At 37.4% G+C, this 12,889-nt stretch overlaps 1 protein-coding gene across 2 annotated transcripts in view; it reads right to left on the bottom strand.

The window, feature by feature from the left end:
• The window catches only part of LOC138838816 (CWF19-like protein 2), a 40,629-nt gene that overhangs the window by 14,030 nt on the left and 13,710 nt on the right, over positions 1-12,889 (bottom strand). For both annotated transcript variants that reach the window (XM_070038171.1, XM_070038173.1), the window contains exons 8-12: positions 11,487-12,145; positions 9,956-10,046; positions 7,914-8,006; positions 5,762-5,878; positions 3,091-3,228 (exon numbers count right to left, since the gene is read on the bottom strand). In XM_070038171.1, the coding sequence (XP_069894272.1) occupies positions 3,091-3,228; positions 5,762-5,878; positions 7,914-8,006; positions 9,956-10,046; positions 11,487-12,145 (1,098 nt within the window). The remainder of the gene's footprint in view (positions 1-3,090; positions 3,229-5,761; positions 5,879-7,913; positions 8,007-9,955; positions 10,047-11,486; positions 12,146-12,889) is intronic.

The raw sequence follows: 12,889 nt of genomic DNA, 5'->3' as shown, positions 1-12,889 counted from the left end.
GGCAGTTAATCTCTCAAGATTTGTTATCATTACAGTATCCTGAAAAAAGAGCAAAGCATTTCACTTTCAGTGTACATTACAGAAATATAAAATGCAGATTTTTAAAGATAACTTCCATCAGAAAATATAATAAGATTTAAAATATATTAAGTCTAAGTTTACAAAAAGTGAAAGAAAAATTTGTCAACAGAAATACAAACGTCTATTATTAGGTGATAAATCATCTTGCTTTCTTGGAATTTATGGTAAAACCCTAGTTACAAGAGATTTTCCTCGGGGCTGGGAAGGTGGCCCAGTGGTAGAGCGCTTGCCTTGAATGCCTGAGGCCCTAGGTTCGATTCCTCAGCACCACATAAGCAAAAAGAAAAAAGCCGGAAGTGGCACTGTGGCTCAAGTTGTAGAGCGCTAGCCTTGAGCTGAAGAGCTGAGAGACAGCGCCCAGGCCCAGAGTTCAGGCCCCACGACCAGATCCAAAAAAAAAAAAAAAAAAGATTTTCCTCTCCTTTACCCCTCTTCTTATACTTTCCAGCCTCCTCTCCTCCAACCCATTTTAATGCTCAATGATAGAGAAAAAATTATTGCCCACAGTGTGAACAAAAGTAATGAGGAAAGATGTATATACATTGCAAGATGTGCCTGAGTTTACGTTGCTAAGGAAACACTGACGTCTGAAATCTTAAATGGAAGAGCTTATATTTTAAAAACGTTGGAGCCAATACAACATATTTTAAGAAAGAGCAAAGCATCCACAACTCACTGCTCTCAGATACCAACAACTGACAAATGGAAGTTGGATAAAGACAATTAGATCTAGGCAGCACTTAAGGACTGTCAATTAACATGAGTCATTTGAAAGGCAGGACTGTGCAAGGAGAAGTGCTGGCATGGGAGTTACAAGGTAAGGATTCTGCTGCTGCCTTTTCCAGCTCAGTAGCTGTGGGAACCGGAACATCCTGTAGAAGCAGTTAGTTCTCCTACATTCTCAGGTTCCTCGTTTGACGTGGAAGGTTAATTAAGATTATAAGACCCTTTCCCTAAACACCAAATTCCTTGTTCTATGATTTCAAAGGGAGATAATATGCCTATATTTTACAAAAATCACAATAAATACACTGTCATATGTACAGTAAGAAAATGGGCAAATATACCCTTCTTTTCCTGAATATTTCTTAGTATTCCTTTTTCAGTAGTTACATAGTGAATATTTATATAGAAAAAGTTTTTTAAAAAAACAAAAAAAAACAACCACCACAATCCTCCTAACCAAACAAAGTTGCAATTTGACACAAGATGCCTTTCTTCCTTGGTTATAATGAGGAACTGTCATTTAAGGTCTAATGGTAAAATATAGCCAAAAAGAAAGTGAATATAATCTGAATTAACCTGAATATAATCTGAATTTTAGGAAAGCAAGAAAAAGGTGAAAAGTAAAAATGAAATGACTCATTATAGGATAGAAATCAAAAAGTAAAATATGTGTCAAATACAGCTCAGTAATTTGAATACTGACCCGGAAGCAGTCATGGCATCCAACATGAAACTTTTCACAGCTCCCCAGTTTAATTTAAGGCACCCTCCTGATGCTCCAAAGACTTTTCCCTTGTCATTCTCAATAGTTCATACATCCTTACTACTAAATTCATGTTCATCATTATTTGATGTTTCTTTTTTCCTTCCTAGCCTCTAAGTCCTCTAACCAAGAATCCTGTCCTCTCTGTGTGCCAGTGTACCTCCTGTAGAGCATCTCACACAATGAATGAGATCAATATCCTACGCCAGCTACTCCTGACTGGCTACTTTTTTGCTAGCCTAGATCCATCCACAAAGGATCAATACATAACAGAAGTACCCAAGTTCAGAGACAGGTGCTCTGAAAGTAGTTATCATTTACATATCCTAAATCTAAAAGTTAATAAATGATGGCTCACAGACCAAAGCAAGCCAGCCACAGTTTTGTAAATAGTTGGAATATAATCACACTATATATGGCTGCTTTTTTCCATAACAGCAAAGCTGTGAGTTCAGCAAGCCAAAAATATTTACCACCTGACACGTTACAGAAAAAATCGTAGACTAATGCTTTGCAACTGTTTCTTAATAGAAAGAAACACAGGGTAAAGAGCTTATGTGGTATCTTTAAGGAATTACTTAAACTACCTGCCAATGATGTTATTTTTTTAATGTAGTAACTCAGCTAATTAGTCCATGAAATTTTAAAGAGTGAAGATATTAAACACAATATTTATAGAAAAGGCACATATTCCAGGTATTTTTATTTTTACATGCTTTCAGTAGTACTTTAAATTTTTACCAGAGCTAATTTTAATCATTGTTATACCTTAACCAAGGTACAAGAAAAATGTCTACTATGCTGTGGTTAATATTAAGCAGGAAGAACTAAAAAAATCATAATGCCAAATCAACACTTCCATAGCTACTGCACGCCCACTGGTTCTACTGCAAATAGGTAATGTTGATATGGTTTTGTGCATTTAATATACAACGTGGTCTTCTTTATGATGAACTGCTTTCCTTCTGTTATCATATACAAATCAACCTTCATTCCATTCCCCCAAACATCATGAAAAAATTAACACACTTGGCTACAGGAGAAAAGGCTGCCTCTTTCTGCATTTCCCTTAGCTGCAACAACCAAGGGACTACGTACTCTAATACAAAGAAAACAATTTGGATAAAGAGAGTAACCTATCAGAATGTTAATACAATACTATTAACAAGCAGCCCAAAGCCAACCATTTAATTCCCTCTGTGCTAGGCATGAGGCATGCCTGGAACCCCAGCTATTTCAGAGGCAGGAACAGGAGAATTTTGGGTCCCAAAAATACTCTGGTCAACAGAGTAAGACTCTGACTCAAATTTTAAAAAATAAATAAGAAAAAAATCTGATCCCAAACTAAGTAATCCAGAGTCTATATTTAAAAACAAATAGAATCTCAAGTGCATTTTGTTTTAATATGCTACAAGTATGTCTTACAAAAAAAATTTAATGAAATAAACCAAGGATCAAGAGAATCAGATCTCCCTGAAAAGTAGATAATGGATAGATGTGAGGTGAGGAATACCTCTTACCTTAGATGCCATTCTCATAAAGAGTTTGTTCTGATTCTCTGCTGTCCCCATCTTTTCATTTCTAACTAAATCATTTAGACTTAAGTGATCATCATCATGAAAGTATCTGACTCTTTCTTTTCCCTCATGGGTTGAAACCTAGGACAAAACAAACATAATTCATTCAGTGAAAATTTAAGTCTCTAAATTAGTCTTTATGATTGATTACCTATAAGTCTAATAAATGTAAAAATCTTACCATGCCCTACCAGTTTATCCTATTTTAGTTGCTTCTTTCTATGTGCAAGACTTCCATTCAAAGTGTAAAAAAATTACGCTTATTACATCTCCCTTGTACTCTTCTCTTTCCCAGGATAGAAGCACCACATCATCTGATCTCTAAGTTTGGATGAAACAAAACTATTCCATCCCTTCTTTGCTCTGCTCTTCTTCTTGTATTTCAAATCCCTTGCTACTGTGGAAGGAATGCTGCAGGTATCCAGAAATGAAAAGTACACCAAAAAACAGAGGTGAAATATCAAAATCACTGTTCTAAAGCAGTGATTATTTAATTCCCCCCTTTCAAATGCTGAGATCCCAGTATGATAAGGGTCTTTGGGGAAGTAATGAAGGTAGAAAATCATGAATAAATTAGTACTTCTACAAAGACAAGACAGGGATTCTTCTTTCTTTGTTCCATGCTGTATGAGGATAAAATGAGAAAACCACCACCTGGAAACCAGGAAGCCTGCCTACCAGACATGATCCTGACAGCACCCATTCTCCAGAACTATAAGGAATAAATTTCCCACCAGACATGATCCTGACAGCACCCAGTCTCCAGAACCATTAGGAATAAATTTCTGCTAAACTACCTGTCTGTGTTATTCTGACACAGTGGCCAGAAATGATGAGACACCACTTCTAATAGTTAACCCTGGTTCTATTAACAGCTTTACCAAAAGTTAAGCTGGTCTCCTGATCCCCACTGAAGTTGGTCCTGAGTTTTATTCTGTCAGTTGCACATACAAATAAGGAACAGAAAAGTGGTATTTATTCCTTTCTAAGACAAAATTCCCTAAATAAAATCTGTCTCCCCCCCCCTCCACTTTTTGGAGATCTCCGTAACCATTATTTTCCCAACACTGCTATCCTTTTCTTTACTAGCCTAAACCTCAAATGCCATTATTTCAATCCCTCTCTGCCTCCAAATCCTTGTGGTCTTTTTGCCTTTTGTTTAGACTCCAACAGCATATCCCAGTCCTAAATCAACATGTGTGCACTCTTCACTTCTATACCTAGACTGCACAGCAGTATGCAACTTAAAAGGGCTCTCAGTGCCACATGGTAGTGAGTTAAGGATTCCTTGTTAACTCTGTCACTTCACATACTCAAACCTTTACTAATCTTTTATACATCCTTTCCAGGCCCTAGTTCCTCCCATGACATGAGAAGAGGGATCTATTCCATTTCCATTTTGGAAAGAATTAATCAGTATCTCTAACAGCAGAAGCACTCAAAGGGCAAGCAACAAGCATGTGGGTCGTGGGGCTTGAACTCTGGGCCTGGGCACTGTCCCTGCGCTCTTCAGCTCAAGGCGAGGGCTCTACCATTTGAACTACAGTGCCACTTCTGGTTTTTGGTTTATTGGAGATAAGAGTCACAGACTTTCCTGCCCGGGCTGGCTTAGAACCGCGATCCTCAGATCTCAGCCTCCTGAGTAGCTAGGATTACAGGCGTGAGCCACCGGCGCCCAGCTTGAACAAATGATTTTTGGTGTACTCAATTATCATCTGCATGATCTTCAAATTTAAAACAAAAACTTAACATAGGAAAATTCAATATTGCTTTGTTGTTTTCAGCTCAAAAGCCTCAAGGCAGTGCTTAGAAACTAATTGGTGGAGCAAGGAGATGGGAAAGTAAATTAGGTGCACGCTGGCTCACAGCACCTACACAATTAGGACTTCACTGTGAATGGATACCCCGTCACCAGGTCTCAAAGTAGCTGTCTAGCCCAGGCAACGGGTCTAGAAGAACAAGGTTTTTCATAAGAGACATGGAGTAAGTATGCAGTAAGAAACTAAATTCAACACCAAAGAAATATACACTAAACACTTAATGTTATAATTTTGGGGGGAAAATGCATTTTGTAAAAGGCAAAGAGATAATTAAGAATAAAAGTAATAACCTAATTTACTATTGTCTAATGTTTATATTAGGAAGCTACAATCAAGGAAATATTTTGTAGTCTAAGGTTTGAGGCTTAAGATTGTGGCTCAAGTGATAAACCCCCCCCCACCGAGTGCAAACTCCAGAACAACAAACCTAGGACAAATATTTTAATAAAAAGTAAAAAGCATAGCCGGGTGCTGGTGGCTCACGCCTGTAATCCTAGCTACTCAGGAGGCTGAGATCTGAGGATCGCGTTTCAAAGCCACCCCTGGCAGGAAAGACCTTGAGACTCCTATCTCCAATAAACCACTAGAAAACCAGAAGTGGCGCTGTAGCTGAAGCGGTAAAGCACTCACCTTGAGCTGAAGAGCTGAGGGACAGTGTCCAGGCCCAGAGTTCAAGCCCCACAATCAACAACAAAAAAAGTAAAAACCAAAACTAAACAAAAAACCCAAAGAGAAAAAAGGAATTCTACCTAAGGGAAAAGGAAGCCTAATAAGCAGGGACATGTGACACATACCTTCTGTTTCTTCCCCTTTCCTGCTCTGGCTGGCTGCGGCCCTCCTGGTGTGCCCACAGGCCATACACTCCCAGACTCATTGCTTCTGACCAGAATCACTTCTTGCTGCTCTTCATTCTATAAGATGATTAGAGATAACTTGAAATAACTGTGGAAATTGCTGAATGCTTCTATTTAATAGCAAAAGAGCCTGAGAAAGATTCTAGTTTTCATAATATTGTGGACTACTTCTATTACTATACTATAAAATTACTATAATCTCTTCAGAAAAAGTGAGAGAAATACACAATGTTTAATATTTTAAAAAGTACAATCACAAAAGCAAACTTCAGGCTTTCTTCTAGACACTAAGACACAGTAGAGTAGCAGCAGTCTACCAGGTATTATATGAAAAACTGTATTTCTTCTTTAATGTGCCTAAATAAATAAAGCCTCTGCCTTCAAGTTTACAGCCTCGTATGGGATTTACTCCCTGTGTAAATTGTCACGATTACAGAAACCACCTTCACTTATTCCTCCCTTTATAACTTCCTCTCAAATGCTGATCCTAGAATTCCTTGGTTTTCAGTCTTCCATACTGAAACCTAATTATCATTCATAGTGTCATCAACTTCAATGTATCAACACAGCAGTATCATGCTATTCTTTGCTTAAAAACCTGTAAAACCTAGGGATCTCCTAGATCACCACAATGAGAAGTATGGCCAGAAGTATGGCCCACAGAACAGTGTGAGTCAGAACTATACCAGCCATGAAATATTTGATACAAATCCAAGATGAGGTAAATAAACTGAATGTTGATAAACTTCTGTAACAGTCAACAGAGCAATCTTATGTTAATTCAATCTCAATAAAAACAAGATGGCTGCCAGGCAACAGTGGCTCATGCCTATAATCCCAGCTACTCAGAAAGCTGAGATCTGAAGATTGCAGTTCAAAGCCAGCCAGGGCAGGAAAGTCTGCAAGACTCTTATCTCTAATAAACCACCAGAAAACCACAAGTGTCCCTGTAACTCAAGTGGCAGAGTACATTGGGCTGAAGAGCTGAGGGACAGAGCCCAGGTCCAGATTTCAAGCCCCATGACCGACACCCCCACCACCACCACCAAAAAAAAAACCTGATGACTAGTTGAACCCATGACTCAAAGGTATAGTACTTGCCTCACAAGAACAAGGCTCTGAGTTTTCAAAACCCATTAACACACACATACTATTGAACTTAATACATATGTTCTTTATTTCAATTTTCTATAGTTCATTTGTATTGTATTTTAATTTTTGTGCCAGTCCTAGGGCAGTCTATGGCCAGCCTCAGGCAAAAACACAAGTTTCTACCTAAATAATAACTAAAGCAAAAAAGAATTAGTAGCAGTAATCAAATGGTAGACCTGTCCAGCAAAACTTTATGTTCATTACCTCATATAATAGCTTCTCATCTAGGTCAGAATAAAAGTCTACTTTCTTTCTCAATGACTCCACTGCAGTATTGCTGGTTTCCTTGCTATTCTTCCTATACATCAGACACGTTCCCATCTCTGGGCCTTTAAATTCTCTGCTCCCTGTGCCTCGAGCACTCTTGGTTCAGACAGAGATGCTATAATTGGCTCACTGCAGGTCTCTGCATCACAGTCCCCTGCTGAGTGAGGATCAGCCTATGCACTCAAATCCCTACCCCATCATAGGATTAAAACTTTCTACTATGCCATGCAGTTTATTTAGCTATTATCTTATTGTTTCCTTGTCTCTAACTCTATTAAAATGGACATTTCATGCAGGCAAGTGTTTTAAACTGTTTTGGTCAGTAATAAATAGATGAATGAATCACAGAATGAAACTATTTGTCCCTTATTAAATTGATACCTAACTCAAGTCTCTTAAGTCTTTAGGAAAAGAACTGAAGGGTTGTATGGACTTCCATCACATACAGTAACAGAGTCTAGAATAAATGCAGGTCTTTTTGGCCCCCAACCTAGGCTTCTATTAGAAAACTCAGTGAAATCTAAGAAGATACAAGCAAAGCATACATAGAAACACAGAGATGCATGCAGACACATCTCATATTAAAATATGGAAGCTGCAAAATAATATTACACAGGTGACTGATTACACAGGCAATCATGCACCTACACAAACAGTAAGTTTTATTACTCACCTCCGACCCTGGTTTTTTTGATGACATCTGCATTACAGGTTCTTTGAACTTATTTGCCTTTTCAAGTTGGGCTTTAAGTCTTTCAGCTAATTCCTCCAAAAAGAAAAATAAGCAAAATGAGTATGACATGTCTCTAAATTCTTAATTACAGAGTATTTCAAATATCTACAACAGAAAGGAAAACAGCATACCAAGATCTCATACTGCTATAAACTAACTTCAACTACCAACTCACAGCTTAGTGCATTACATTTTAATGAACTTATTGCAGCTACAAGGAAACCATCCTAAAAACTAAAACATGCTCTTCTTCACTGTTGATATATAACTTAAAAATTCCGAATGTATTCCATTTTTAGCCTAGAAATTTATGTAACACACTAACACATAAAGCAACAAACCACAAAGTAACAAATCTCAGTTTTACATTTCACTGCAACCATTACATGAACAAAGAAATGCATTTTTTTTAGCATCGTAGCCTTCTATAAGGTAACCTTTCTCTCAGTATTTTAATTAATCCTTCAGTGTTTACATAACTCAAACTTTATATCCATGTTTTATTTATGTTGTTAGCTTATAATACTACCTTCTGGGCCAAGTTTAATCCAATGTCATCAAGAACTATATTCAAAGGGAGGGATCAGTATATGCAAGATATGCTGTTCACTAAATATACAACTAATAAAAACAGAAAGAGTGTATATAGCTGCTTTTTTCCTAAGAAAGAGTAATATGCTGATAGTATACCAAACATGAAACTACTTAAAGATCATTTGTATCTGAGTTTGACATGAGCCTATACATATGTCATAAGTGAATGTGCTATACCAGGGCATAGAACACTATCTGGCTTTGCTATTCTGCCAAGTGCAACTTAACATCAATTAGTATAATAGACATGTGAGAATGAATGAGTAAATGAACCAATGAATGGACTAATGAATGAAGTAGCTCTTACCAAATCATCCCTGCTTCTATTCCATTCAAGGGAACTCAGTCTTAAACATTACTGTGAGAATTAAATGAGCTCACCCATAAAAGGATCTAACACAGTATCAAACACACATTCCCTCAATCCTTTTTTTTTTTTTTTGGGTCCGGTTGTGGGGCCTGAACTCTGAACTCTGGGCCTGGGCGCTGTCCCTCAGCTCTTCAGCTCAAGGCTAGCGCTCTACCACTTGAGCCACAGCGCCACTTCCGGCTTTTCCCTTTTTGCTTATGTGGTGCTGAGGGATCGAACCCAGGGGCTCAGGCATGCAAGGCTAGCACTCTACCACTTGAGCCACAGCACCACTTTTCGGCTTTTTCTGTTTATGTGGTGCTGAGGAATCGAACCCAGGGGCTCAGTCATACAAGGCAAGCACTCTACCATTGAGCCACCTTCCCACACCCATTTTTTAGGTTCTTAACTAGCATTTTTGAAAACATAAATATTCTTGTAATAAATAATTAAAATGGGGAGTCCAGGAGCTGGCAACTCATGCCTGCAATCCTAGCTACTCAGGAGGCTGAGATCTGAGGACTGCAGTTCAAAGCCAGCCCAAGCAGGAAAGCCCAGGATACTCTTATCTCCAATAAACTACCAAAAAGCTAGAAGTGGAACTGTGCCTCAAGTAGTAGAGCACCAGCAAAAAAAAAAAAAAAGCTCAAGGGCAGTACACTGAGTTCAAGCCCTAAGACCCAAACAAAAATAAATAAAATACAATAAAATGGAAAATAAAACAGTAATATATATTAAACTCCTTCAAATATATTCTGTTCCATAAGTTAGAAGTGATAATAGTAAAGCATACAGAAAAGTTAAAAAGTAAAAATCACAAAGTTCCCTTGGAACATAAATTTCAGAAATCTGATAGAGAAAATAGACAACTCATTTTTTAAAAAGATAGTACTGTTTCTAGAAATGTTTAGAAATTTCTTTCAGTCACAGTTACTTTTAATGTATGCCATATGCACAGTGCTAAGGAACTTCCAAATTCACTTGTACACATTAAATATTTAACCTCTATTCTCCAACAGATTAACATATAAGATTTTACCATATTCCCCATCATCTCTGCCTTGATAATCTTGGCCCCCAACTTGTTCTTCTCATCAACAGTCAGGATGTGCATGGACTCACCCTCACCACTATGGCATGAAGAGGACAGGGAGGAAGAACACACGAAGTCAGTGCAAGTAACAACATCAATGATCAAACATTACCTTAACTACCTCAATAAAGCTTTGGCATCAACAGGGGAATCATGATTCTAACAATATTCAACTGAAAATCTGTTATGAAGCTATGATGCCCCAAACTCTTAGTGACAATGAGGCAAATATAAAAATCAACTATGCTGGGCTGGAGGCATGGCTCAGCAGTAGAGTATCTGCCTAGCAAGTTTAAGGCAGCAGCAGCAATAGTGGCAACAGTAACAACCTTTAACAGCTTCATATTCACTTAAAAAGGAAACAAAAACTCAAAAGACTGATGCTTACACAAAAGACACTATTTGAGGTAAAAACATAACTACAATGTACTTTTCCTTCCCCTCATGTTCTTTTAGTCTCTATTTTAAGAATCAATTAAAACAAACAGTAGGGATACCACATTTATGTGATCATAAGAACATTACAAGTTTTTAATATGCCTCTGTGGGTTGAGTTATTGCTTTTATCATTACTTGTACTTTTTGTATAGTAGCTATTTTTCAGTAGTTGTATCAAATTAAAATCGTAAGGCATATATTATTTTTACTGTAAGATAAATGTAATTTATTTGAATTTCAGGCAACTCAAATACATTTCTATAAACTTTTTTCTATAAATTTTACTTTTTATGAACCTTTACCTTCTAATCAACACAACTCATCTCAATTTGCATTATTTCTTCAAAAATTCTCTTTGAAAATTTAGTGTTTCTACCCATTCACTAGAAGGAATTCCCATGCGTGTTAGGAAAAATGTAGCATGTGTCTAATAAAAAATAGATAACCACAGTTTATATTTCTTCTAAAGAGAAGGAGTTCAATTATGCTTCCGTGAAATCTGCCTGCTCCAGGGTATGCCTGTTACCTTTCTGTTTCCTAAGTAAGAAATATCTTGGTAGTTTTTCCTCTGACATTTTCTGTCTTTAATTTCTAAGTACTCACGTATCTGATTTTCTATATCTAACTTTCCTTACCACCAAAATTATGTCTAATTCACCTACTTTTCTCAACACCAGCCAGCTGGAAAAAAATGAAGAACTGATGGAAGATAAACTAGATAAAGAGGTTTCCCTGATATTTCTTTACATATTTCCCTATTCTTACAGAATTCATGTATAGCACAATCCTACACAAGATTCTCCACTAAGCAAGATGTCAATCAAAACATAAGCCATCCCACAATAAAGTTTACATATGATAGGAGGCTGAGGCAGGGGATTTTGAGTTGGAGACTAAAGTGAAATCCCATCACAAAAGTGGAAGGAAAGAAGAAAGGTAAGGTAAAGAGGGAGAGGAGAACAAGGAAGAGCAGTAGAAAGGAGAGTCGGGAGAAAAGAATGATAAAATACTCATGAAGGGGAAAAGAATGATAAAATACCCATCAAGAGTAGACTTTGTGTTCTGTAAATGTTCTCTTTGTGATAGGTCATCTTTCACACTCTGGACCTGTAACTCTTCTCTCCCATCTCTTGGACTGTGTTGGCAGCCAGTGCTGCTCCTGGTTTCCAATGGTTTTGGATCTACACGTTTCTTGTCACCTCTCCCATCAGGAATATGCCATGATGGTTTTTCACTGTTTTCATCACTGCTCTCCATAGGTTTTCGAAAACCACGATGCAAAGAACTCTGAGCACTAGCTGAAGATGAAGCAGATGGTTCAAAATTTCTGCCCTTGCAGTGAAATGGCGGTTGGTCATCATCACAGGGTCTTAAGAATTTAGGTCTTGAATTTCTGAAAGAGAACTCTTGACTTTGCCTTGGGTTGGATTCTTTGGTACAAGTTTCTAAAGACCCAGATCTCTTACTTTTTTCATCAGCATGAAACTTATCTTCATTGTTTCTGTTTCCAATCCCTGCTATAATGTATCTATCTCTTGAACTGTTTCCAGATTTTACTAAGTCTGACTTTCTACTTTCCTTACTATTTTGTGTTTCATCCAAATATGCTGGTTTCCTCCATCGTTCCCGTCTATAATCTTCTTTTTTGAATGCAATTTTTTCAGCTTCTTCTAATTTCGACTGAAAGATTTCCATTGACTACAAAGAAAAAAATATATATCTAAAATTAAGAGACTCGGGAGACAGTGAGTGGAACAGAAGACTGTACAAAAGGAAATGTACTCATTACCTGACTCAGGTAATTCTAATACCTTTGTACATCACCTTTATAATAGCAATGAAGTAAATTAATTAAAATTTTAAAGTAATTAAAAATTAAAAAAAAAGAAAGACCCAGTGACTTGATTCCCATTGTGCTTGATTCCATTGTGCCAAAGTGCCTGTAGATCCCCTGCCAAGGTGTAGAATAAAATACACACCACTAGCGGGAGATCCTTACAATCATCCCACATTAAACACTGTAAAAAATATGAGACAAAGCAATGAAAAGTTACCAAATAACATTTTAAAAAAATCACTGTAGGCAGGCACCGATGGCACAAGCCTGTAATCCTAGCTATTCAGGAGGCTGAGATCTGAGGATCACGGTTCAAAGCCAGTACAGGCAGGAAAGTCTGCGAGACTTTATCTCCAATATACCACGAGAAAACTGGAAGTGGCCTGTGGCTCAAGCAATAAAGCACTTGCTTTAAGCTGAAGAGCACAGGGATAGCACCCAAGCCTAGAGTTCAAGCCCCACCACCAATTTAAAACAAAATCCCTGTACTAATACAGAATAGGCATATAATATTTTAAAATAATTCATACTACAAATGAGATTCAAGAGGTTAAAGTGCTAAAAGACAACTGATGGGGGGAAAATAGTTCTAAGAACAAGACTAA

Source organism: Dipodomys merriami, unplaced genomic scaffold, assembly GCF_024711535.1.
Source record: "Dipodomys merriami isolate MVZ:Mamm:240054 unplaced genomic scaffold, mDipMer1.0.p SCAF_29, whole genome shotgun sequence".
Lineage (NCBI taxonomy): Eukaryota > Metazoa > Chordata > Mammalia > Rodentia > Heteromyidae > Dipodomys > Dipodomys merriami.
The sequence above is the reverse complement of the archived record's forward strand: the minus strand, read 5'-3'. Positions and strand labels throughout refer to the sequence as shown.